This window comes from Epinephelus lanceolatus, chromosome 20, assembly GCF_041903045.1.
Source record: "Epinephelus lanceolatus isolate andai-2023 chromosome 20, ASM4190304v1, whole genome shotgun sequence".
Lineage (NCBI taxonomy): Eukaryota > Metazoa > Chordata > Actinopteri > Perciformes > Serranidae > Epinephelus > Epinephelus lanceolatus.
Genome location: NC_135753.1, coordinates 25,222,871 through 25,250,244, shown reverse-complemented (window position 1 = coordinate 25,250,244; position 27,374 = coordinate 25,222,871). Strand labels below are relative to the sequence as shown.

General features: G+C 41.4%; 1 protein-coding gene across 2 annotated transcripts in view; it reads left to right on the top strand.

Moving 5' to 3' along the window:
* The window catches only part of cntnap2a (contactin associated protein 2a), a 465,407-nt gene that overhangs the window by 387,127 nt on the left and 50,906 nt on the right, over nucleotides 1–27,374 (top strand). For both annotated transcript variants that reach the window (XM_033639118.2, XM_033639119.2), the window contains exon 18: nucleotides 16,963–17,133. In XM_033639118.2, the coding sequence (XP_033495009.1) occupies nucleotides 16,963–17,133 (171 nt within the window). The remainder of the gene's footprint in view (nucleotides 1–16,962; nucleotides 17,134–27,374) is intronic.

Below are 27,374 nucleotides of genomic sequence, written 5' to 3'. Positions count from 1 at the left end.
AAGAAGCTGCTCTGTTAGATAGATATATGAGACTTTCTGTCATTCCTCACTGTGACAAAACAGAACACAACTACAGTCAAACAATGCAATAATGACTACATTTACATGCATATTAATCTTACACTATTATTCCAAATATGACACCATTGTTAATTTGATACAGGTCATGTAAACAGCATTTTCCATTTGGATTTTCCGAATTTCTAAAATGCATTTTCCACTTAAGACATGTGGGATATGCTGTTATAACTCTGGTTTTAGAGGCATTTTTGTACATGTATACAGCACATTCAGTCACTCATTCATTTTCTGTAACCGCTAATCCTGTTGGGGGTTGCGAGGCGACTGGTTCCTATCCCCAGCCAGGTACACCCTGCAGAGGTCACCAGACTATCACAGGGCTGACACATAAAGACAGACAACCATTCACACTCACATTCACACCTACGGACAATTTAGAGTCACCAGTTAACCTGCATGTCTTTGGACTGTGGGAGGAAGCTGGAGTACCCAGAGAAAACTCACGGTGACACAGGGAGAACATGCAGACTCCACACAGAAGGGCTCCCCCACCCTGAGGTTCAAACCAGGAACCCTCTTGCTGTGAGGTGACGATGCTAACCACTGCAAACCATGCAGAACATGTATCTCAGTTGGGCTTTTTACTGCAGTTCGCGATACACTGCCTCTTGCCTTTTTAAGGGTCTGCTCTATGCGTTGTCATGGATGTGCTGTACACAGAGCAGCTCGCCAACAGTTTGCAACGCTTCAGTAGAGATGCATGCCCAAGGGAAAAGCCCGCTTTCTGGTCAGAAGAAGAAACACACCTACTTTAAACGTTAAAAAAGACTTGGATACCAACAGGTTTTTGGAAATGGAGATGTGCAAATATCATAACGCTGACCTTCTCAAGAAGATGGCCGAACGAACGAAAGAGTGAGGCTGAGTTTGCCCAATTGAACAAGTCCGCTATTGGTGGAAAACTGAAGTGTCACAAGCGGCTCCAATCATTCCACTTTCCCATATTTTGATGTGATAACGACATGTTAGGACACGTTTATCAAAGTATGCACGGCTGCATATAAACGAGACTATTAGTAGAACACTCATTTCCATTAGCCATGTAAACAGCTTTGTATGAATGATGTCTTTTTCAGAATGAGGGTTAAAAAAAGACTATTTAGTGCATGTTAACATAGTCAGTGTATTATGTTTTCATTTTAACAAGTGAACCAAAACTACAGCTGTGAAGGCAGCCTCAATCTTATTCAGACTCCCAGTATGTATTACCCATTGTGAAGATTCAGAACACAACTGTATGAATTCCTCCATCATGTGGCTTTGTCTTTTGTAAATGCCTCTGCCTCCCTCATCCTCTCTCTTTATTTTTTCTACCTCCTAAGACGAAATAGATTAAAACAGCATAGAGAGGAAATAATGTTGGTGTCTGCTGTGTGATGTAACAAAGTACCAGAGAGGTTTTGGGGAAAGTAATATCGTGTGGAGAGAAAAAGCAAACATGGATTTAATCTTTGGTGCATGGCGGCATGATCATTACGATAATAATGCTTCATATATTATCTATTGACTGCTCATTTTTCATACTAAAGGGAATAATAGAGTGGAGCTATACAGTCTCAGTGGACTGTGTGTGTGTGTGTGTGTGTGTGTGTGTGTGTGTGTGTGTGCGCTCTGTGTGTTGCAGTTAAAACTACAACTTCATATATCTAGGAATACCATAGATGTGGTTTACTCTCATTCACAGATTTTTTCCATCGCAATCAGTCCGTCCGTCCATTCATCCGGGAGACAGGAAGTGGCCTGGTTCTGTCGAGGGGCCAGAACATGACAGAACACCTGCCCTCCCTCCTCACCAGTGTCACGCTCATTATGGTCCCTTCATCAACAATCTGGTGCCACTCTCGCTAATGTCCTTTCATCACAGAGCTGCCAACATACCAACAAACCATGATTTAATGACCCATGACATCACATCTGTTTGTGTGTGTGGCTCTATCATGTAGCAGTATGGCAGACACAATTACAAAAGATGGATCCTTCTGTCACTGAGAGGGGCCCATATTCTTTTTGTATTGCTCTATTATCCACTGAGTGTGTATGCCTGAGTGTGTGTGTCTGAGTGCGTGTGAGAGACAAAGACAGAGTTATCCTCCTTTATATTAAGTTACCAAATTAACAAACTAACTTTAAAATGAAGATGACTTTGAGGTATGTTTGCAATAGGGCTGGCCAAGACACCGGAACACGGAGCATACATTATATATCGGCCCATTAAGGCATATTAAACATATATTAAAAATTTCACACGTGAATAGGTACTCCGTGTATGATTGATGCATCTCATACAGTGCATGGAGCTCTGTCTCAGTAAGAGCAATGATGATTGGCTGCCATATAATGGATTTTCATAGGCAAATGACTAATGTCTTGGGCAGTCAGGGAAAGTTTTAGTAAGGAGGTACTTATGTGTCTGTGTGTGTTCATGTGCACGCCTCTGTGTGTGTGTTTCTGTGGTGGGCACAAGAGCAAGTAAGAGTGAAACTTTCTGTGTGTGTCTGTGTGTGTGTGTGTGTGTGTGTGTGTGTGTGTGTGTGTGTGTGTGTGTGTGCATTAATGAAGCCCATTTCCATGGCTAGTTTAATGGCAGCCTATACAGTCGCAGGCAGACAGAGAGGAATTAGTCCCATTTATTGATGTTAAAAGGGTTTGGACGTTTTAATAGATAGGAATGAAAATAAATGACAGCAAATGAAGCAAAGCAGCATGTGCTCTATTATTATAATGTAATGCACCTGCTATGAGACATGCTTGGCCTCATGGCTGGCCACAAATGAAAGATTACAAGGGTCACCTATGATAGTTCAAAACTAATTAATTGGTTTGTACCCATTTGTCACCGCTCATATGCCCACATGTAATGTCTTTGTAATTGATGTCACTCTAGCACGCTTTTTAAGACGTTGAGGGTGTGGTGCGCATATACATAGGGCTGATAACTTTTGGTTTTTAAAAAAATGAAGTATGGGAATTCATCTGTTAATTGTGAATTTTAGGCTTGATAAAGATTAGCCAGGACATTAGGTCTCTGTTGGACCTTCCCTGACCACCCATGGTCTTTACCCCATGAATGCTATCTCTCTGCATCAACCTTCCTGTGGACGCAGTACGCACTGGCATATAATTGTTCTGTTTTTCCTCTATCTGGTAGTGTGTTATCGTTTATCTTCCATCCATCCATCCATTTTCATAACCACTTATCCTCTTGAGTCCCAGCTGACATTGGGCAAGAGGCATTGTACACCCTACTAGTCGACTCAGCTCAGAATATAACCTGTTACCTTCTGGCCAACGGCTGCGAGTTCCAACTGCCACAAAAAACAGATATAAAAATTCCTTCATCCCAGTCTCCATCAGAGCCTTAAACGACTCCTGTAGGAGGTAACTGCAAAGGCGTGTCTGTGAATTTAATCAAACAAATTGGATTTGGATCGTGTGTATGATTGTATATATTGTATGTGTATTATTGTATATTTACTCTGTGGGGTGGGAGTGTTGGCTCTGACTGACAAAATGTGGAACTGACTTGATGCAGACTTTATTTACAAAGGACAGATATTGTCTAAATCTCTCATAGTTAATTACCTGTGTGGCAAATGGATTATCCATTCTGGTCTGAAAGAATGGGAAATTGATTGACAGATGTGATTTGATACTGATACTGATCACGCCTGATCTCGTTAGATCTCGGAGAGACCTAGCCTAATCTACAGGTTCCCTTTAACTGGTATGCAAATCGCACATAGCACTTTGAATTGCACTTTATGAACTCTGACCCCAATCCCCCCTCCCCCATGAAAAAAAAAAAAAAACCTTGTCTGACTGACGTATGCTCCTAGGTTTCTTTCTATTTTGGATTGACAGATGTGATTTGATACTGATACTGATCACGCCTGATCTCGTTAGATCTCAGAGAGACCTAGCCTGATCCATGGGTTCTCTCTAACTGGTATGCAAATCGCACATAGCACTTTGAATTGCACTTTACGAACTCTGTCCCCCACCCCCACCCCCATGCAAAAATACTTGTCTGACTGACGTATGCTCTTAGGTTTTTATTTTTATTTATCTGTGTGTTTTGTTTCTCATGCAAATGTACTTTTTGCAAATGTACTTTCTGCAATTTGTTTATAATGCCTGTGCCTGCGGCAACCCAATTTGCCCATATTGGGACATAATAAAGTTGAAGTGAAGTGAAGTGAAGTGACTAGTCGCCAGACTATAATAGGGCTAACACAATTTAGAGTCACCAATTAACCTGTCCCCAACCTGCATGTCTTTGGATTGTGGGAGGAAGCCAGAGTACCCGGAGAAAACCAGCGCTGACACGGGGAGAACATACAAACTCCACACTGTATTACAAACTCCTGGGATCGAACCAGGAACCCTCTTGCTGTGAGGGGACAGTGCTGACCACCACACCACCATGCCGCCCATTGTTTATCTTATTTCTTATAATTTTTTTGTCTAATTTTATTAAAGTGTTAAAAACTCAGGAATAAAATCTGTGGAAAAAAAAATAAATAAAAATAAAAAAAACAGATAAAGATTAAAATGTAAAAATGTGGTTAAAATTATTATTATTTTTTAGTCCAATTTTTCTACATTATCGCATTTTTTTAATTTTATTTTCATATTTATTTTATAGTTTATTTAACAAGGACAATACACAATATATGTAGTGTACCAGCTAAAGGCTAATTTTCATTAGTAGTCCCTGGTCAGAGGCCAAAAGTAAGACACAGGTTACAGAAATGAAAAATCAGTAGTGGTAAATCAAAACCTTAACCTTTGTTAAAATAAATAAATAAATAAATAAAGATTAAAAAAAAAAAAAAACACCCTCCAAAAAACGAAGAAACAAGACAAGAAATAACAACTATTCTTAAGTAAACAACAAAGGAACAATACTAAATTTCCATCAGGGAGGACACCATCAGAAGTGACACTCTGCTGCCAAAAATAAAAATGATGAGCGTTAGTTTCACATTATTATGTCCAACAGTCCAAACAGGTTATCGTTTTTACCCAGCGCACTTTACAGTTTTAGCATAGCATTGTAGTCGTGATAAAGACCCCTTAGGGGGCGATCACACAGAAATGAGACGCTAGAGACGCAGACGCTTCAAAGACGCTTGAAACGCAAAACTCAAAAAGTTGAAACTATTTAACTTTTCAGTATCTACGCGCGTCTAAAACATGTGTCTAAAAAGAAGTGTCTACAGAAACACGCATCTAAAAAGACGCCGGAAAATCGCCTGTCTAAAAAGACACTTGAACGCCGGTCAGACGCGCCATATCATAGGAAAACAGTGGTTTTACTGCCGTCGCGTTTCTGGCGTTTCATCTCGGTGTGATCGCTGCCTAACATTTCCTTACATGAATTCTCTTTGTCTAATGATCATTTATACACTGGAAATAATTAAACAAAAAAGTCTTCTGTCTTTGATAAACTTTTATTTCGTCTCCACTTATATGATGACATCTCTCAAGGTTTTGCACTGAAAATATATAGCAAGCAACTTAATTACAAAGTGCAATACATAAAGGCCTCTCAGGTCTCAAATGAGAGACACATAATAATTACCTTGTGTTTCAAATGCTATTTTTACTGTAAGCATACAGAGCATCAACCAATTACATGCAGGTGAGATGAAATACAGGTCTCAATGGACATTTAGAAATAAGCATGGAAGAAGTCGTGTTTGTGTCACAGTTCAGTATCTTTCATAACTATATGTTAAGGTTCAAGTGTTGTGTTTTGAAAAATGATATCTAAGCCGTGCCCATGGGTGCACTTTCAAGGTGCATCACCTTCCAAGATAGGAGCTGCTGTCTCTCTTGTTAGACGACTATTCTTAGTGCTCTGATGAAACAGCTTTGCACCTGAAGTATGTATCAGAATAAGCAGCAAGTAGAAAAGTTAAATGAGATGGCACAGCGTGTGTTTGCTCCTACAAACTGAGTAATAAGTGCTGTCGCAGGCCTGAGATCCTGAATGTCACAATCCACAGAAATCTCTCACAAAAATGAGCTACTGTGGCAGTGAGCACAGTCTCTATTGCCTTACAGCCAACCATGTGCATGAATCTGTATTTTCAAAGTGTGTGCACATGTATTTTATTTGTGTGTTTGTTTGTGTGTGTGTCTGAATGTGTCCTAGTTAATGACCTGGGACAGTGCAGTCAGTCATCCTTACCATCTGCTGGTACTGGCACATAACCCATCTGGTCAAGCGTAGACAGATGAATCATCTAGTTGGCTTCCAGACCCTAACTTCACCTCAAACTGTATCTCACGTCATGTCAGCCTCTACAGTTCGGTGGGCTTGAGGGTTTTTTTTTTTGTTTTTGTTTTTTTGCAGGAGTCTGTGTGGCCTAATCCAGAGGTCAGCAGCTGTTCTTTAGTGTTTTTCCACATTTAGGTCAAATCAGTTGATAGGTCCAAGAGATGCTGACAATATGATTAAAGAAACATCTACTCATTAAGAGTAGACCTAGAGTTCACTTGCCTTGGTCCGAGTCAGGGACTAATTTGTTACAAAGTTCTCACGGCAGCATTTACAAGCGGACCAGATAAAATGCCTTGTGTGAGAAAGCTGCTCTTGATTGGTCAGAATTTCCAATTTCCAGGAGGAAAACAAAACGTTGAAGAAGAGTACATTTGCAAGATAAATGTGACACTTTCTAATGTCACAATGGAGGGACAACTACGCAGGTTGATTTTAGCTATATTGCTGTCATTGTTCATTTTAGTCAAATCATACAGTTTGAAAACGAGGTGCTGCTCCAACTAGAAAACAATGTTTTGATGCATTGGATGTGCTGAATGTGCATATTAAGGCAGCACAGGAGGAGGTGCACATTAATAATCCTCCAGGACTGTAACATGCTCATGTTTAACCCAAACAATGTGTCATGTGACTGCAGTTGGTTCGGATCGAGGTCAGAACATGTTCTCACCACACGAGACGACCTCTTCAAGAAGGTCTTGGTCCAGTTGTTTTCCGAGTGTGGTTGCTGTGTTCACACCTGCCCAAATGAACCGCACTTAGGGGGCAAATAAACTTGAGTTCGATTGAGCCAAACCAAACAGGGCAGGTGTGACAGCACCCTATGATTCAGAGTCTGAGCCGCAGTTGCATGCACATGGCTCTCAACATGTAAGTGGCTGAGCTGACAGTTAACAGCTAACGGTGCTACTAGCCAACTGTGCTAACAGCGTGAACAGTGCATCAATGCTGACAGAGCTAATGGTGTTAACATGGGGGCAAGTGGCATCTTCACTGTCCCAGTGCCACAAAGGGTTGGCAGTAGAGACAGAATCCTTCCCCACAGGGAGGCAAATTGGGTACATTTTCTTGATACCCTCAATCCCAATGAATGATGAGATTTTGTGTGCTTGTTTTTTAAGTGAATATATTTGTGTTCTTTATGTGGTGAATGTATTCATGTTGTTACATGTTGAGTCTGTGCCATGAACAATAGTAGATCCCTCTGCTGGGTTGCATTTGTTGTGTTGGTGGTCACTAATAATCAACCCCACCTGTGTACACTGTTTGTGATGTTGCCAGAATACATGCTGAAGAGGGGCATCTTGCCCGAAACGTCCCTGTAGCAATATATAAAAATTCAAATTGGAGTGCTGTCCTGATTTTTATTTTGTTATTACTTAGATTGAGGATTCAGCACCCAGCCTTAATGGTTTACTCATGAGTGAGCACGTTGTGTCTCATTTTTACTTTTTATGTTTATTCTCTTCAAGAATTGACCGCAGTGATTTCTTCATCTAAATCATCAACGTGTCTCTTAGACCCCATCCCAACTAGGCTACTTAAGGAGGTCTTTCCTTTAGTTAACACTCATATATTAGATATGATCAATATATCCCAATTAACAGGCTATGTACCACAGTCTTTTAAGGTAGCTGTAATTAAACCTCTCCTAAAAAAGCCCACCCTGGATCCAGAGGTGTTAGCCAACTATAGACCAATATCTAATCTTCCCTTTATGTCAAAGATCCTTGAGAAAGTAGTCGCAGACCAGCTGTGTGATTTTCTCCAGGATAATAATTTATTTGAGGAATTTCAGTCAGGATTTAAAGTGCATCATAGCACTGAGACAGCTCTAGTTAAAATTACAAATGACCTTCTGATTGCTTCAGACAAAGGACTCGTCTCTGTTCTTGTTTTATTAGATCTTAGTGCGGCGTTTGACACAATTGACCATCAAATTCTACTGCAGAGACTGGATCACTTAATTGGCCTAAAAGGTTCAGCACTAAGCTGGTTTAAATCTTATTTATCTGATCGTTTTCAATTTGTTGACGTTCGTAATGAATCATCCTTACGTACCAAAGTTTGTTTTGGAGTTCCGCAACGTTCTGTGCTCGGACCAATCCTATTTACTCTATATATGCTTCCTTTAGGTAACATCATTAAAAATCACTCTATAAATTTCCATTGTTATGCGGATGATACACAGTTGTATTTATCGATGAAGCCAGAAGAAAGTAATCAATTAACTAAACTCCATAACTGCCTTAAAGACATAAAAAATTGGATGAGCACCAATTTCCTGATGTTAAATTCAGACAAAACTGAAGTTATTGTTCTTGGCCCCAAACAACTCAGAGACTCTTTATCTGATGACATAGTTTCTCTAGATGGCATTGCTCTGGCCTCTAGCACTACCGTAAGAAACCTCGGAGTAATATTTGATCAAGATTTGTCTTTTAATTCTCATTTAAAGCAAACCTCACGGACTGCATTTTTTCATCTGCGTAATATTGCGAAAATTAAGCCTATCCTGACCCGAAAAGATGCAGAAAAATTGGTCCACGCTTTTGTTACCTCAAGGCTGGATTACTGTAACTCTCTATTATCAGGTAGCTCTAGTACGTCCTTAAAAACTCTCCAGCTAATTCAGAATGCAGCAGCACGTGTACTAACAGGAACTAAGAAACGAGATCATATTTCTCCTGTTTTAGCTTCTCTGCACTGGCTCCCTGTAAAATCCAGAATTGAATTTAAAATCCTACTGTTAACTTATAAAGCTCTAAATGGTCAAGCTCCGTCATATCTTAGAGAGCTCATAGTGCCATATTATCCCACCAGAACACTGCGCTCTGAGAACGCAGGGTTACTCGTGGTCCCTAAAGTCTCCAAAAGCAGATCAGGAGCCAGAGCCTTCAGCTATCAGGCTCCTCTCCTGTGGAATCATCTTCCTGTTACGGTTCGGGAGGCAGACACCGTCTCCACATTTAAGACTAAAGACTTTCCTCTTTGATAAAGCTTATAGTTAGGGCTGGCTCAGGCTTGCCCTGTACCAGCCCCTAGTTAGGCTGACTTAGGCCTAGTCTGCCGGAGGACCCCCTATAATACACCGGGCTCCCTCTCTCTCCCTCTCTCTCTCTCTCTCTCTCTCTCTCTCTCTCTCTCTCTCTCTCTCTCTCTCTCTCTCATCCTATTACTGCATCTTGCTAACTCGGCCATTCTGGATGTCACTAACTCGGCTTCTTCTCCGGAGCCTTTGTGCTCCACTGTCTCTCAGATTAACTCATACCGCAGCGGTGCCTGGACAGTGTGACGTGTGTGGTTGTGCTGCTGCCGTGGTCCTGCCAGATGCCTCCTGCTGCTGCTGCCATCATTAGTCATTAGTCATACTTCTACTGTTATTATACACATATGACTATTGTCACACAAGTATACTGTCAGATATTAATACATACTTTCAACATATTGTACCACAGTAGCCAGAACTATAACTATAATATTATTACTTTCATTAATGTTGTTGTAAGCTACTGTCATTACCTGCATCTCTCTCTCTCTCTCTCTCTCTCTCTCTCTCTCTCTCTCTCTCTCTCTCTCTCTCTGTCTCATTGTGTCATATGGATTACTGTTAATTTATTATGCTGATCTGTTCTGTACGACATCTATTGCACGTCTGTCCGTCCTGGAAGAGGGATCCCTCCTCAGTTGCTCTTCCTGAGGTTTCTACCGTTTTTTTTCCCCGTTAAAGGGGTTTTTTTTGGGGAGTTTTTCCTTATCCGCTGTGAGGGTCATAAGGACAGAGGGATGTCGTATGCTGTAAAGCCCTGTGAGGCAAATTGTGATTTGTGATATTGGGCTTTATAAATAAAATTGAATTGAATTGAATCATGGTTACTATTTCAGTTTTGCATTTTAGCATGCTAACATTTGGTAATTACCTCTGATCCCAAGTACAGCTGAGGATCATGGGAATGTCATCAGTTTGAAGGTATCTTGACATCAACCAAAGTACTGGACAAACAGAAATTTGTGACTTAATGATGGCGCCAGATGAAAAGTCAGAGGATAACCAAAGATCATCCTAAGGGGGGGAACGGGTGTGTCTTTGTACCAAATATCATGGCAGTTCCTCCAATAGTTCTTGAGACATTTTATTGAAGTCCACAAATGTCAACCTGATGGAGGTGCTATAGGATAAGTCAGGGGATCACTGATGTGAGTAGGATTCCACCTCTAGAAACCATGAATGTCTGTGCCTGGTGATCAACCAACAAACAATGTAGTCATGCCGCTAGCATGGCTAAAAATTGAATTTACTCCAACTTTGGAAACAGTTATTCATCAAACACCCCTCTATCACTGAACTGTGCTTTAAGAATAGTACTGCATACTTTGAACTTATTAACTTACTGAGAACTGTGCCGATTGAGGTGTTGCTGTATTTTAAGCTCCATGGTCACTGCACCAACAAACCAGAACATAAAAGCTGATACTGACCAGAATGTGATTTGTTGGGCATGTGGGTCGTGAGCACTCACTGGACTTTAGATTATTACATACTGCGTCGTCCTTTCATCCAGACAGAAGTGATCCTTCCACAATGTTTTTTTGCCCTTGTATGCATTGTGAAGTGTTTCAAATGGTTGTGCAATATAAGGTATGCTCGGATTGGAGGTATTGAAGGCCAACACCAAGCAACAGTTTGCTCCTGAGACTATAAAGCACTTCGCTGAGACTTAGAAAGAAGAAAGAAAATGAACGTCAATTGACCTTTTATTTTGCTTCTCCAGTAAACGAAGCATCTAACAATCGAGGAGCTTGGCAACAGAGGCCAGACACATCCTGAAGGTAGATCTGCGATACTCTTAGGTAGACCGTATTGTCTGCAGGTGTGCATCATGCAATGAGACCAAGGGCATCCAGGAGAACGAGCGACAACAGGGTGAGAATGTCTGCGTTGGCATCACCTTGAGAACCGATTAAACAGAGAAAAGTGGCTTGTCAAGGAAACCACTTCAGATACCATTTGAAAACAGCCTGTCTTTAAAGAGCTCATCACTAACTATAGACACGGTTCACTTCTAGTTTGCTGCGTCTATGTACTGTAAGTGTTTCACATATGAATGCATAAAATATAATTGTTTGATTGCGCACAGAAGGTGATAGTAAAACATGAATGAACTGACTATCTTCCAAGGCTGTTTAGAGTAGCAGGCAGCTCGATTCATATCAAACTCATTTTATAGATCTTTGGTTAATAGCTTTTTGGCACAAACTTCATTTGCTTTGCCTTTAAGTGTGTTAGCAGGCGTTATGGCTAGCAGTTTAATATTTGTGGTGTCTCAGTCGGGAAAAGACATTCATGTGCTGGATCGGTTTTTGAAACATTTGTTTGATAAACATTTCAATATGGGAGTGATAAATGTGCCACAGAGCCTAGCCAACCAGTTGCATCTGTGGATCTGGCACAGGGGCAATCAGAGGTTTATGGTTTGGCTTCCATGTTTATTCCTCTAACACTGTTTTCTCTCCAACACTCGGTTTCTGTCAACCCCCTAATGTTTTGTTCTCCTTTGCTTCTCACACCATAGATCCCCTTTGAGCCCTTCCTCTCTAACCTCCTCCCACTCCCTTCTTTTTCCTCTGTTCCTCTTGTTCTCTCTCCCTCCTTCTGAAGCACGACTCGCCTCCAGGCTGTATTTCTATATCCTTGTGTCCTTCTTGCTTCTATGTCTTTGTCAACCTTCTTTTTACTCCCTTGCTTGAAGCTGTTAAGGTCTTGTTCGGTGCATACAAATAGATATCACAGCACATGAGACTTTTTTATTTTGTTTATGTGTTTGTGATGTCTACTGTGAGGGCTGAATTTGTTTATGCAGTACACACAAAAGAAAACTGAGCAAATTGTTTGCGTGTATGTGTATCACTTAGGGTTGCAGTGGTTTAAATGAGGGTTATCATACTGTGTACATTTGCTCATCTTAGCAATTAGAGAAAAGAAAAATGCAACCTGACGAACAATCTCACCTGCACATGCGGATCTCCTTTCCTCCTTGACCATCTGTCAGACTTTTAAAAATGGCTTCCAGTTTCAATTATAATGAAGCATTTGTTCAACCAAAGGTGACCCCTTTGAAGGTCATTGTAACTGATAATAATAATAGTAATGCCTCTGTGCTGGTGTCATGTTTTTGTGTCCATCCCATTCTTGTGAACACAATATCTCAAGACACCTTGAGGGAAGTTCATCAAATTAAGCACGAACGTCCACTTGGACCCAAGAATGAAGTTATTAAATTTTTGTGGTCAAAAGTCGAGGTCACTGTGACATCAAGAGACATGTTTTCAGCCATAACCCAAGAATTCCTATGCTACTTATGACAAAATTGTACACTAATGTCTAATAGTTTAAAATGAATAGGTAATGAATTTTTTTATTCAAAAGGTCGAAGGTCAACTTTACTGTGAAATCATAATGTAAAAACACCATAACTCAGAAAGAGAACTGGAGAAATCTGGTGAGATACTGTATTGGTGACACTAATCTTGGTGTCCACTTTGAAATTGTGCTGATTGTTAAGATCTTCAGTGCTGCTGGTTGAAGATGTGTGTGAAGCATCCATGTTTTAGAATATGTAGGTTCTTTGCATATTTGAAGTATTGTCTACTGTCATGGCTACGTATGAGTCTGGACAGACATGGATGTAAACTGTACAGCTGCCCCCCACTATGAATTGTCCTAGTCGATCAATAGTCATCATTTAGGGCCATTAGTTGATTCGTCACCTGCATGTTTACAATATTAATGTAATTAATAAATTCTATATTTGGGCGCAACACAATGGTTTGAGTTGAAGGTGTGAGAAAGAATAGTATCAGTAACATTGTTAACACTGTGCTACATTACAGAGAAATACAAAACCATACTAATGAACCTTCATTAATATAGGCCTGTATTTTATCTACAAGTGCACGTCACACACTGAGCGAGCCGCCTGTTAATGACGCTGTGGGCTAATGGGCGTGTAGCTACTTCCATGTTTCAGATGATACGTCATGTTTGTAGTCGACCGATGAAGATGAGTTTACATATCACCTTGGGTTTGTCCTTCACCTTCACAAAATGATCCCACACTTTGGATTTCCTGCCCGACATGTTATTAACCCTATGACGCATAGTGCGTCCAAATTCACACCCGTTCTTCTCTGTGGATTTTCTCCGCGACCGTGCGTCATAGCGAGAAGCCATGCATATCACGTGAAACAGCGGAACTGTAGCTTTCTGACAAAGCCAAGCACTTGTCCATAATCCAATGTTTTCACGGCGAAAAAACTGATAAATTGCTGTCATCCCATCACGCTATAAATCCAGATTGAATCCAATTGTCTACAAAATAAAAACCTGACGAAATTCTTTACAATCCATGATACAGATCTTGTTATCAGTCACTTCATATAGTGAGGAATATCGTATCTTACCACATCTTAGGCTTGCGTGTGTTTCTCCCTGTCTATCCATATTTGTAGTCCGGCTTTCAAGATGCAAATATCTCCATACTGTCCAGTTGACACTCCATCAAACTTTGTATGACAAGACAAGCGCACTTCACCTTTGCGCACACAGACAACTGTAGCCTAATTATGCATGCATGACAGGGTAGTAGTTACAATATACATTGAGAGGGACACGTGCCCCCCCCACCAATGCCCAAAATGTCCCCCCAGTATAAAACTGAAACTGAAAAACAAGTATTATCTTGGAGGACATCGTTGCACTTGGTTGACTATTTTTCTATGATCTTAGATGTAAATATTGCATGTTTCTTTAAGATAATACTGGCAATCATGTCCACCTGGCACAAACCACATGTTTTGGACAGCTATGAAGTGACAGAATGTCCCAGCATCATGGTTCTTATATTGCCAGATTCCAGAGAGTCTCCCCTCTTCATATATGGCAGAATATGTCATTTTCCAACTTGCTATGGTGAGATACATGTCAAAATGTAAGAATTTAGGCACACAGATTTGTTTTTTTCATTGATATAAAAATTAATATAAAATACAGGCACATAGAAGGACATGGAATGATGGCAAATCTGGTTAGCCCAGATTGTCCTGAAAAAAACAAGATATAGCATGTGTATGTAGCCTTTATAATGACTGTGATATGAGCTTAAAAGTAAAGGCAGTAAAAATACCCCAAAAAGGCCTAGGGCCCATAGGGTTAAGGCCAAAACACACCGGCGGCGTCATTGACGCAAGTCAAGTGCCGCCCCCAACACACACAAAAAGCGTCACGCTGCGGGGCATCAACCGGATTTCTATTGCACACTCCAGTCCGCTAGGTGTCGGTACTGGTTGCCAACCACTTTTTCAAGGGCAGCGACGCTGGAAAAATAGGACAATAGCGTGAAGTGCCGCAGCGCGGCACGTCGACGCACGTCGAGCCGCCGCCGGTGTGGGTTTGTAAATAGAAAATAATGGGGCCGGCTGTTTTGACGCACGTCGTATGGCACCGGTGTGTTTTGGCCTTTAGGTGACAGCCCTAGTAAGCTGTAACTGCAGCTTGACTGGTTCATTGATGCCTATAACTGCAAGGCAGTAATTCTAGTTGGGTAAAACTGTGATGCCACGAAACCGTGACATTTTCTGAGATGGTTATTTTACTGACGGAATATTATAATGTTTCAGCCCCAGCAACAATATGTTAGTCAGCTCTGTACTCCTGTAACTTTTTGGTTATTTCTCGTGAAACACTGTCATTATTGCACCTTTGTGCTCCTGCATATGCTGCAATCATCAAAACAATTTTCAATCAGTCAGTGATTGTACATCTGAGCGTCACCAGCTCTGTGGCCCTGGTTGGAACCACACAGTAAACATAATTATTTGTTTCCGTGGCCTCTGCAGGCTTCCTCCTGTTTAGTCCCCAATTAACCCTGTTCAATAATTGGCTCTGCCTCCTGTAGAGAAATGAACAGTATTCCAACTTCAAACACCCTAATCACAAAGACAGAATCAGTAGGTGGTCCGCGTGTGCCTGTGCCCTGTGTGTGCATGTTTGTGTGCACACTTGGCCGCTATCTGCCCTTGCCCCTGGTGACTGGATGTGAGGCAAGGAGGAGAGGGGAGAAGCTCAGCCCTGTCATTGGGGAGCGCTTATCACACTGAGCCAGGAGACACACATACACGCACACACACACAAACTCTAGAGATGCATGGACACTGCATACCTACGCTGACACACAAACTCACACAAATGCACGTGCGACACAGGGGAACACATTTGCACACATAAAACAGTTGAAAGGAAGCAAAGAGGTGCTGAAAGATAAGTCAATTAACTGATTAGTTGCTCGACAGAAAATTAATCACCAGCTATTTTTATAATGGATGAGCATTTGTCACTTCTCCAGAACAAAAATTATTCTAAATTAAATATCTTTTGGTTTGGGATCAGTGATTGGACAAAAAAAGGCAGTTTAAAGACGTCATCTTGGGCTCAGAGAATTTGTCTTAACATCTTGTTGACATCATATCAGAATAATGATTTAAAGATAATTGCTAATTACATTAATCATTAGTTGCAGTTCTCACACACACTTCCTGTACACACACATATTTCTCCCGTCTACTCTACTGTTCCTGTTCACTGTTCATCCAGGGTTATGGTGGAGGGTCTGAGGCCAATCCTCTGAGGCATCAACGAGATCTCACACAGCTTTTTCCACATTAGCCTTAACTCTTCTCCTCTTCCTCCTGCCCTCCATATGTTCCCCAACCCCTCCTCCTCCTCCTCCTCCCCTGCTAGCTGCCCTCTGCATGACTTCTCTCTCCTCTTTCCCATCACTTCTTCAATATTCTATCCTCTCACCGGTGTGTGGCCTCTTTCCTCTCCTTCTGTCTTCTCTCCTCAGCTGTCCTCTCCTCCACTCCTCCTCCTCCTCTCCTTCCCTCCATGCTCTTCATCTTCCTTGAGTGATAAGCAAGGCAGGGACATGGCAAGAGGAGAGGAGAGGGGACAGCGGAGAAGTCACTTCATCAACCACAGTCTGATAACTCATCAGCAGCTGTTTAGCATGCTGCTACTTTGTCTTCATTAGCGGCCGCTGGTTTCGCTTCATAAAAGTCATTAGAAAAGTTGTTATCAAAAATCCCGCAGCACCATATCCATGTACCCTTGTCCCCTTCTCAGGTCCTCATTTAGAAGAAAAGAAATGGTCTCTCTCCGCTATATGATATGATCAACTTTCTGTTGAGTGTTCGTGAAGTTGCAGGAAATTACAGGCTGCGTTGGAACCTCTGCACAGAAATAGAGTTTTAGGTGATGAAATCATTTTTACTGAGGAGATATTAAATGAGCCACATTTAGACAATGGAGGTGAGATAACACTGTTTTAGCCTGAATAGATTGATAGCTCTTTGGAGAGGAATGAGAATGGATGCATAACCATTTGAAATAAAACCATTTCTACAATGAATTTATTCTGCAGCTTATCAGATCGGAATGGTTATAGTGTTTGCCACAGTGCTGATGGAGGGAACAGCAGGTGCATGTTGGATGAGCTGGTTGTGATTCTATTTGTTTTGGGTTTTTTGTTTCACAGATAACTACTGGAACGCTGCATCATTCACCACCCCGTCATCCTACTTGCACTTTGCCACCTTCCAGGGCGAGACCAGCGCCGACATCTCCTTCTATTTCAAGACCAGCGCGCCCTACGGCGTCTTTCTGGAAAACCTTGGCAACACTGACTTCATCCGCTTGGAGCTCAAATGTAAGACACATCCGAGTGTTTCTATGTGTGCATGAGGGTCATTTCTCTTTGTGTTTGTCTCTCTCATTGTCTCCCTTACTCTGACTCTTTATCTAACCTAGTCTGAGATTTAATCCATCCGTCAGACTGATTGCGCTGGATGCAACCTGTCACCGCACACAATCAGAATCACACAGACACACACGGTGATGCCGACACACACACCAGCAACAGTCAATTGCCTTCCTGATTATGGTGCACTACTTTGTGTGATTGCAAGAGAGAGAGAGAGCAATCATTTATTTAAGGTAATTGGTGTGTGCAATAATTATGTCCATTATAAACCTCTGTTTAACCAAATCACCCATTTTCAGGGTTGACAAAACACAAGCTCTCTCGCACACACAGAGACACACACAGACACACTCTCCATTATTTTTCTAAAAACCATTATTTCAAATATGAGTATTTAACTCTTAAAAGTTTGCCCCCGCAAACTTGTTCCACTGCGGCACACACATAAACCCACACACACACAGGGTCATTAGTGTCAGTTAGATGGCTACATTGCACGTGTTTCAGAGTTTGTACCTGCACACAATAAAGAGGGAAGTCTTCCCACCCAGAAAGCATCTGCAGTTTCACATCAACTCTCTCTCTCTATCCTTTACACAAAGACACAAACATGCACACACATAAAAAACATACATGTGGTGCATTTTAAAAGTCAATTTGATAGATTTCAGCATTAAAAAAGTGGAACAACTTACAAACATCTCTGATCTTCAGTTGAAATCTGCTCGTTGTTTACCCAGAGGACAGTTTTATGATTTGACGTTCTGTCGCTGCAACCTGAAAAAGAGACGAACAGCAGCATCACATGTGTTTTGATATATATTTGATAAATAACAGGTGCGGCCTGCTTATTTTCGCACACCTTATCTTTCACATGCTCCTTGTGCCGAAATACCCGAGGTCCAAACTACAGTCTGTTCCTCTGGGCTGTGACAGATTTACAAGATCTCACAGCAGAGAGAGTAAAAAAGTGGCACATTTGAACACACTATGAAATAAAGCAGGAACTTCTATCAGCTGTAATAATGCTTCAAATATTAAGAGGGCCTCTACGGTCTGTTTTGGAAAATTGACTACGTTTATATAGCGCCTTTCTAACTTAGCGGATAAAACACTTTATTGTGCCTCTCATTTACACACACATTCATAGATCAATGGCGGTCATGCAATCATGAGGAGCAAGGGATTTGAACTGCTAACCTTGTGATCAAAGGACAATCCGCTTTACCTCCTGGTCCACAGACGCTCTCTGTGGACTCATTTGAAAGTGATTTAAAAGACCTGGAAGATGCCACTGAGAATAACTGCTGAAATCATTGCTTTCTTTTTATGTACATTACAGATAGTTGTCAGTGATGGGCTGAAAGAGATAAACATACTTAACAGCCTTGTGGCAAAGATGAATAAATTTTGCTGTCTGCCTCACTCCACCTCTGGGCTGAAATAAGCTTTTGAGGCAGAATACGGTGCCAACCGCAGTATCCCCTCAGCAACATCAGTCAGATGGAGTTCAATTCTACGATTTGTGCGAGCCGTCACTCATTTGGAAAATCACACACTCAACAGTTTTCTCGAGGCCCAAGGACATAAAGAGCTGCGTCAATCACTGAGAGAATTTGGCCAGCTGAAAGAGCATGTAGATATTTTGATGCCAGATGTTGTGGACACAGTCTATGTGCTGTCTGTTTTGCCGGACCCCACCTTTTGCCTCTTCTGACTCGACCATGATGTCCTTGCACCAGATGATGTCAAGCAGATGATTTAAGAGGAGCTGCTGGGTGGGTGTAATATTTTATCATCACTTATTACAGAGTAATGCTGCTATAAAACACTTTGTACACCCCACTCTGTGATTTTTTTTTGCACAACTTCTGACATAAAATAATTTAAAATGAATTATTCCCTTATGGATAGCTTTGGAGTCCGAGTCTGGAGGTTTCTGGGAAAAATAAATATTTAGCAATCCATAAAAATGAAATGAAACAAAATGCATGTGACTGCATTTTACAGGAGCCTGCTCTATAATTAAGTTATAGTCGTAGTAGTCATTTTGTTTTTATGTAACCACACATACATCATCTATAATATAATCTGCTGTTTATCTATTTATATATTATCTATAATATAATCTGCTTTCAAATCTGGCAGCAGCAGAGACTGAAAGATTTCCACGTCCTCAGAGTCGAGCAGTGGAGAAGATAAGCGAGAGCCGGGCCCTAAGACGCCATGGCTTTTCTTACTCTGCAGACACAAAAGCAACCATTGCACCAGTTGAGAGGGAGTTCAGTCATGGGGGCATTATCTTATCATACGTCCTGACTGTGCAAGACTGAATTTAAATACGCTTTCAGATTTGATATTCTTGAGATGCAACAGCTCTGTTGAAATAAAGTAGACACATACCAAAAGATCTTGTTGAAATTATGCCGACACCTTTGTAATGGGTCTCTAAAGCTTCCTTTTAATTTTTTTTTTTAAAAGAGAATCGCTTTAAGTTATTGTATTACATGATTGAGACAGTTATTATTCCACTTTATCAGCTGCATTCACCGTAAGACAGAAAGTAATCAAGTATTTGCAGTCTAACAGACAACAAAACACTTGTGAAGGTGTAACTCGACCTTCAGTATGTGTCTTTATGTTTTCATATTTCAGCTCACTTTCAATGAGGCGATGAGTTTGATGTTACTAAGTGAAAAATAATTTTTTCTTTTTCATATTTATAAACTGTTTTTCCTTCGTCTCTTCACCTTGAATCAGAGCATTGTGCAGTTTCTATGCTCTTAGCTCTTATTAGTCATTACACTGAAAAAAACTCCAACAGGTGTCAGTGCTTTTGAAATAGCAACAAGTCCTTCAACCCACATGACCACATAAGTAATTTCTCCCTACCTCTAATACAACCCACAGGGCCATTTCGTAAAATAGCCTGCATACTAAGCTATATAGGCTGTACATGATTGTTAACAGTTTATCTTTTACACCAGGGGTCGCGTTAACCGGATATTCTCAGTCATTGACCGGATTTTTACAACAATGACCGGAAAATCTGAAGGCCGTCGGTCATTTGACCAGTTGCAATTACCACCCCTGCCCACTTGGCGGCGGAGTGCACAGTCAGTGGTTTAAGTGGCTGCCGTTTTCACACTGCAGAGAAAAAGTCATTCATCTGCTTCATGTAGCGTTGTTAACATAACGGCCTGGACACACCAGATGCATTAGTGCTGCAGAAAGCCTGATTTATGGTCCTGCGGCGTACTGTCCACACAGGCAGCGCATTTCTCCTGCGCTCTCCACGCCGGTTAAACATCGACTCCACTCGTCTGTTTCCGTCAGTACTCGTTTTTTCACTTCAACAGGTCATTTTAAACATGGGTAAGTCCATATTTTAATCGTTTTTTATAACGTAATAAGTTAATGACAATTTGTTATTGCATGTCCATGTATTGAGCGTGTTGGATTAACACTGAATGAATAGGGCATATTGTTCTGACCATTTTATTTATGTAGTCTGTAGGCTCGGTGACACAAAATTAAAATTGTAATGAAGTGATTGGGGTATTGAAAAATGTGTTCGGTTATGCACTGTTGTGTTATTTTAAATTATAAACATGGTATTCCCTCACGTTCCTCAGTGCATGCTGTTGTTATTTTATTTTGAAAATTGGCCGGATTCGCTCGTCTTTTCTGTGTTCGACTTCCTTTTTGGTACGATCCGCTCTATCCAGCTTGACAGAAGCGCTCGTGGCTCGCGTGTAGACCAGACGCCGAACTGAAGCACTGCGGTGTGTGGATGTCTGTTCATCTTTTCGTTCATGTCCTTATTAATGCACACTTTATAACTTGCTTGTTGGATTTATTAAAAACGAACGAATGAAAACTAAATTTCTTTGAATGTCTTTATTATCATTTAAAAACAAAAATTAAAATGACCGGTAGAAATAGATTATGACCGGAATTTCACGACCCTGTCAGTCAAAATGACCGGCGACGAAAAAGTCTAGCGCAACCTCTGTTTTACACATGTGGTTAACATTGTTTAATGATAGCAGTTACACCAAAACTACTTCCTTAAGTTCAGAAAAGATCATAGTTTGGGGGGGCGCCTAGTGGCTTAGTGGACAGAGCAGATGTCCCATATACAAAGGCAGTGTACTTGCCGCAGTGGCATGCACATCCCCAGAAATGTAACTGCACGTCAAGGCGATGCAGACCTCTTGTCTATATTTGTAAGCTGAAACCATTTTCCTTTTTAGCTTTTATTTACTGTAATTTCACTGATAAGACACAGTGAATTGTGAAGACAATAAAGCCTCCACAAAATAAAATTTTAAGTCCTGTGTGTGATTTATCCTGGCATCATATGAGCAGAGGAAAAGTCCGCTAGTCGCTAGGCTAAATTATTTTTATATAATGTTAAATGCCATAGGCTTGTGCTAATAACGTTAGCATGTTATATTTGTTTGGAAAATGTGTTTAGTATAAGACAGTTTTTTTGTCGGTGAACCTTGTGAGTTGTAATGGAGCCAAATTTTGTAACGTTACCTTTGTTAAATGTTGCTGTTGTCCCTGGCTTCATATGAGTAGAGGAAAAGTCTGGTAGCTGCTAGGCTAATTTATACAATGTAAAATGTCATAGGCTTGTGCTAATAATGCTAGCATGTGGTATTTGTGGGGAAAATGTGTCCAGATAAAGTAAAGTGTTTGTCTGTGAATGCTGCAGTTACAATGAAGCTGATTTGTGTACTTGTGTTTGAGATTCTCACTATTAAGCCATATTTAATGTGTGTTTTGAATTAACTAAACTGTACAGCACTTCACAGGAACCCCACTGCTGACTAGTGTTTTGGAGGTGCCAAGTGACACAGGCAACCCACCACACAAGTATAAATGCTCACAACCGCATAGACCACGTGCGTAGACTACAGCATAGGCTCCACATGACTCAACATTAACATTTGGTTTAACATGGGACACAAACAGCTGTCTCTTTGGTGAAAGTCCTGTGTTTGACCCGTCCACCACCCTGACCACCTCCCTTCATGCTCCCTATGCGTACTTTGGGGCTCTTTATACTACAGTACAGGCCAAAAGTTTGGACACACCTTCTCATTCAATGCGTTTTCTTTATTTTCATGACTATTTACATTGTAGATTCTCACTGAAGGCATCAAAACTATGAATGAACACATGTGGAGTTATGTACTTAACAAAAAAAGGTGAAATAACTGAAAACATGTTTTATATTCTAGTTTCTTCAAAATAGCCACCCTTTGCTCTGATTACTGCTTTGCACACTCTTGGCATTCTCTCCATGAGCTTCAAGAGGTAGTCACCTGAAATGGTTTTCCAACAGTCTTGAAGGAGTTCCCAGAGGTGTTTAGCACTTGTTGGCCCCTTTGCCTTCACTCTGCGGTCCAGCTCACCCCAAACCATCTCGATTGGGTTCAGGTCCGGTGACTATGGAGGCCAGGTCATCTGCCGCAGCACTCCATCACTCTCCTTCTTGGTCAAATAGCCCTTACACAGCCTGGAGGTGTGTTTGGGGTCATTGTCCTGTTGAAAAATAAATGATCGTCCAACTAAACGCAAACCAGATGGGATGGCATGTCGCTGCAGGATGCTGTGGTAGCCATGCTGGTTCAGTGTGCCTTCAATTTTGAATAAATCCCCAACAGTGTCACCAGCAAAACACCCCCACACCATCACACCTCCTCCTCCATGCTTCACAGTGGGAACCAGGCATGTGGAATCCATCCGTTCACCTTTTCTGCGTCTCACAAAGACACGGCGGTTGGAACTAAAGATCTCAAATTTGGACTCATCAGACCAAAGCACAGATTTCCACTGGTCTAATGTCCATTCCTTGTGTTTCTTGGCCCAAACAAATCTCTTCTGCTTGTTGCCTCTCCTTAGCAGTGGTTTCCTAGCAGCTATTTGACCATGAAGGCCTGATTGGCGCAGTCTCCTCTTAACAGTTGTTCTAGAGATGGGTCTGCTGCTAGAACTCTGTGTGGCATTCATCTGGTCTCTGATCTGAGCTGCTGTTAACTTGCGATTTCTGAGGCTGGTGACTCGGATGAACTTATCCTCAGAAGCAGAGGTGACTCTTGGTCTTCCTTTCCTGGGTCGGTCCTCATATGTACCAGTTTCGTTGTAGCGCTTGATGGTTTTTGCGACTCCACTTGGGGACACATTTAAAGTTTTTGCAATTTTCCGGACTGACTGACCTGCATTTCTTAAAGTAATGATGGCCACTCGTTTTTCTTTAGTTAGCTGATTGGTTCTTGCCATAATATGAATTTTAACAGTTGTCCAATAGGGCTGTCGGCTGTGTATTAACCTGACTTCTGCACAACACAACTGATGGTCCCAACCCCATTGATAAAGCAAGAAATTCCACTAATTAACCCTGATAAGGCACACCTGTGAAGTGGAAACCATTTCAGGTGACTACCTCTTGAAGCTCATCGAAAGAATGCCAAGAGTGTGCAAAGCAGTAATCAAAGCAAAGGGTGGCTATTTTGAAGAAACTAGAATATAAAACATGTTTTCAGTTATTTCACCTTTTTTTGTTAAGTACATAACTCCACATGTGTTCATTCATAGTTTTGATGCCTTCAGTGAGAATCTACAATGTAAATAGTCATGGAAATAAAGAAAACGCATTGAATGAGAAGGTGTGTCCAAACTTTTGGCCTGTACTGTATGTCAGATGACTCCATCCTCCTTTGCTCCAGTCATGATCACTATAGCCACTAGAGGTTACCACTTAACAATAAGCGCACATACAGTACGTGTCACATATAGCTGCATGTGCAAAAGACCTATGTGGTGGAACAGATATAATAAGTCAGAGACATTGGAGTCTTGAGACTTGACTCGGACTCTGAATCAAAGACTTGATACTTGACTCTGACTTGCATATTTTGCTTTCACCACATAATGCCATACATAAAGGCTCTTAGAAAGAAAACTGTCAAATTTAAGTAGGAAATGGGAGAGATGGTGACAGAGGAGATGAGCGTTTTAAATACCCCAAAAAATGGGACAGCTTTGCACCACCCCATTTCACATTCTCTTAAGTCCTTTCTGAGACTTATGATTGACATGGCATGCAGTAGGTTTCTGTGATCTTGTTCCAGTGGCTCAAATTAACATCCCAGCGGCCTTGGCGGAGCCGCACTGATCAAGAATGTTAAAATCTCTGGCTTCATTTTAATCACAGAGCTGCATTGTGAAGGGGGTTCCTGGCACAGCGTGGCTGTCGATAGATAACTAATTGCATTTCATTGGGATTCAAAGGGATTTGAACATTTGGTGTCAAAGGCGCTTACTTACCATTTCCTGCTGGTGTGCCTGGCCCGCCATTTTGTGTCAAGATGCCAATCCAGTGAATAGACACAAAGTCGACAGATGATTTTTGAGCCAAAGTGCTTTCTAAAGCCATTACACTGGATGACATCATGTCAGCTGGTTTGTGGCCTAAAAACTTTTATATTCTTTCCCACTTCTTATCAGTTGAACTTTGTGTTGCACAAAGTCATGTACACACCCCAGTGTTACTCACATTTATTCTTGCAGAAAAAACAATGTGCTGACATTCCTGTACATGCAAGTACAGTACAAGTTTTGCCATGGGGTGTTGGTATTTGTCTTCCAAACATGCACACAAAAAACACACACAAAGATACAGTAAGTCTGTCACGGCTGCACAGCAGGCCAGAGGAGATAGGGCGTGTGTGCGTGTGTGTGTGTGTGTGTGTGTGTGTGTGTGTGTGTGTGTACATGGGTGTCTCCCGAGGCTCTCAAAATGCCCCCACATCGATTTCCTCTCCCCTCTCCCTTGCTATCATCTTGCATTTTGCCCCACAGCACATATTTAGACACACACTCACAAAACGACATGCACACACACACATAAACACACACATAATCTCTGCCCTCTCGCTGGTGCAAAAACTGTATCTGCTGCAATCCAGTCAAGGCATGAAATGACTAGCATTAGGCCAGAATAGCAAAGCTGTGCCATTGCAGGAGCTCAAAGCGCATACACACACTTACAGACACACACACACACAACCTTGTACAAAACATGCATTACTGTGACCTCAGCAGACTCAAAGCCATCAGGTGGACACTATTCCTCTTTGAATCTTAAGAAGGAGGCATGGACACATTTGAGAGGCAGCATTGAAGACATATTCAGAACCATGTGAACTGGAGTGGTAACAGGATTGAGGACCGATAGAAAGGTCCCTAAATACAGAAACGCTTGACTTCTGGGATGCTCTGTGGCTCAGTGGAAACTATGTATGTGCCATGTTTTGAGTCTTTAAGTGGCTGCAATTTCAGTGATAGTCCTACCCAAAGGTTATAAACACTTTGAGTCTGGGATCCAGCTGAGAAATGCTCTTTCCCGCTTGAGACCTCAGCTTATAAAATTGTATTATTGCCTTTTTTATGTGAAGACCAGACAGACACAAAGTTCACGTCTGAAGTTTAGCAGCAGTCTTTGCATCTTCAGCTTTCTAAAGTCGTCTCTAAAGATGCCTCTGACTTGTAAAGCAATATGTAGTTATCTGCTAAAGAGAAAAGCAACCAGCCGCCACTACGAATATTTTTCAGACTCCTCTTCAAAAACCGTCAGAAGTGAATCTTTATCTCACTGGATCTGTTCTACGTACACACTGAGAAACACTCAGGATTCTTTGCATTGTGAGCAAGTTTTTGCTGATAAGCATGAAAAAGTCTGATTTGAAGGGCCTTTTTGTCAGAAAGAGATGCTTAGTTGTCGAGAGGTTGCTTTAAATCTCGTTTCAGCGTCAACAGCGGCAGGTTTCGTTGTGGCGCTCTGAGTTCAGCTCGCACTTAAATAGAGTTTACCTCCTTAAAAGGGTCAGACTGTTCTGACCGTCCCAGGGGTGGAAATCACAGAGCAAAAGGCTAACAAAGCAAATGAGACAAACAACAAAGAATTAGCAAGTATAACAGAAAAGCGATCGAAGAGATAACACGCTGCCAGCCATCTTAAAATAGCCAAGAACTGCATGGAATGGAACTTCCCATTTAAAAAACACACATGCACGTATATGCACGGCCAAACGAGCAGTGATCTCTCACACAAAGACACACATGATCTCTGATAGTATTTATCATTGTTTGGCTACGCTGCGCTGACGCATAATTTAGGACTTGGCTCTTTCAGCTCCCATATTAAAAGATTAATAGAAAAACAAATAGCAAAAATAAAAACCTCTGCTGGGTTTTCTTGAGGCCAACGTGCAAGTGTATCTCACACACACCAAATTATGTTCACACACACATTAACGCTCATAACATCCATCACGGCTATGCAAATAGATGAGGCAAGCTCCGTGCTCTGAGGGCACTTTAGTTTTCATTCCTGCCTGTGGACGGAGTATAAAAAGAAAGTTGTAGGGCATCCATCTTGCTTTGCCATGCCGCTGAAACAACACACTAAACAATCATATACACACACTCACATGCCGTACTGCGTTGCTATAGCAGCCTTGTTGTTGCTTTGTTTCTATTGGCGTGTTTTGATATATGTGTGACTTTCTTTCAGCATTTAAAATAACTGATGTCGCTCCTCCCTGCCCTGCAGACCTGCTCTGTGCATACAGACATCATTAATTCAGCGTACTAAAGCCTGTCAGAGGGCTTAGACTCTGTGCCTCACTGTGTGTGTGCATGCGTCGATTTGTCTGCATGCTGCTGTGTGTTGTGTACTGTGGGGAGTTGAGTGTTTAAGCGCTTTTTCAGATTTATCTTATGGGTTAATGCACTCAGCACATCCAGACAGGCTTTTGCTGCGATGATTTCTGGTGTATTTGCATCTCATCTGAGAGGACATGATAATGTCTGCAAGGAAGGGATCAAGGAAGGAAGGAAGGATTGGAGGGAGTGAGGGCAAAGTGAGGGATGGGTAAGAAGTGAATGCGAGAGAGCAAGTTGTAAATGAAGACACAAATGAACAAACAATAAAGACATGAAAGAAAGAAAGAAGCAGTACAGCATGAAGGGAGGATAGACTCAGGGGACTGTGAGGACAGATAAAAAGAAAGAACACGCAAACAAAAGAACAAAGAAAGCAGACAAACTATATGTGTACGGCAGGAGAGATGCAAGAGTTCGACGAATGGAAAAATAACCGAAGTGAAAAA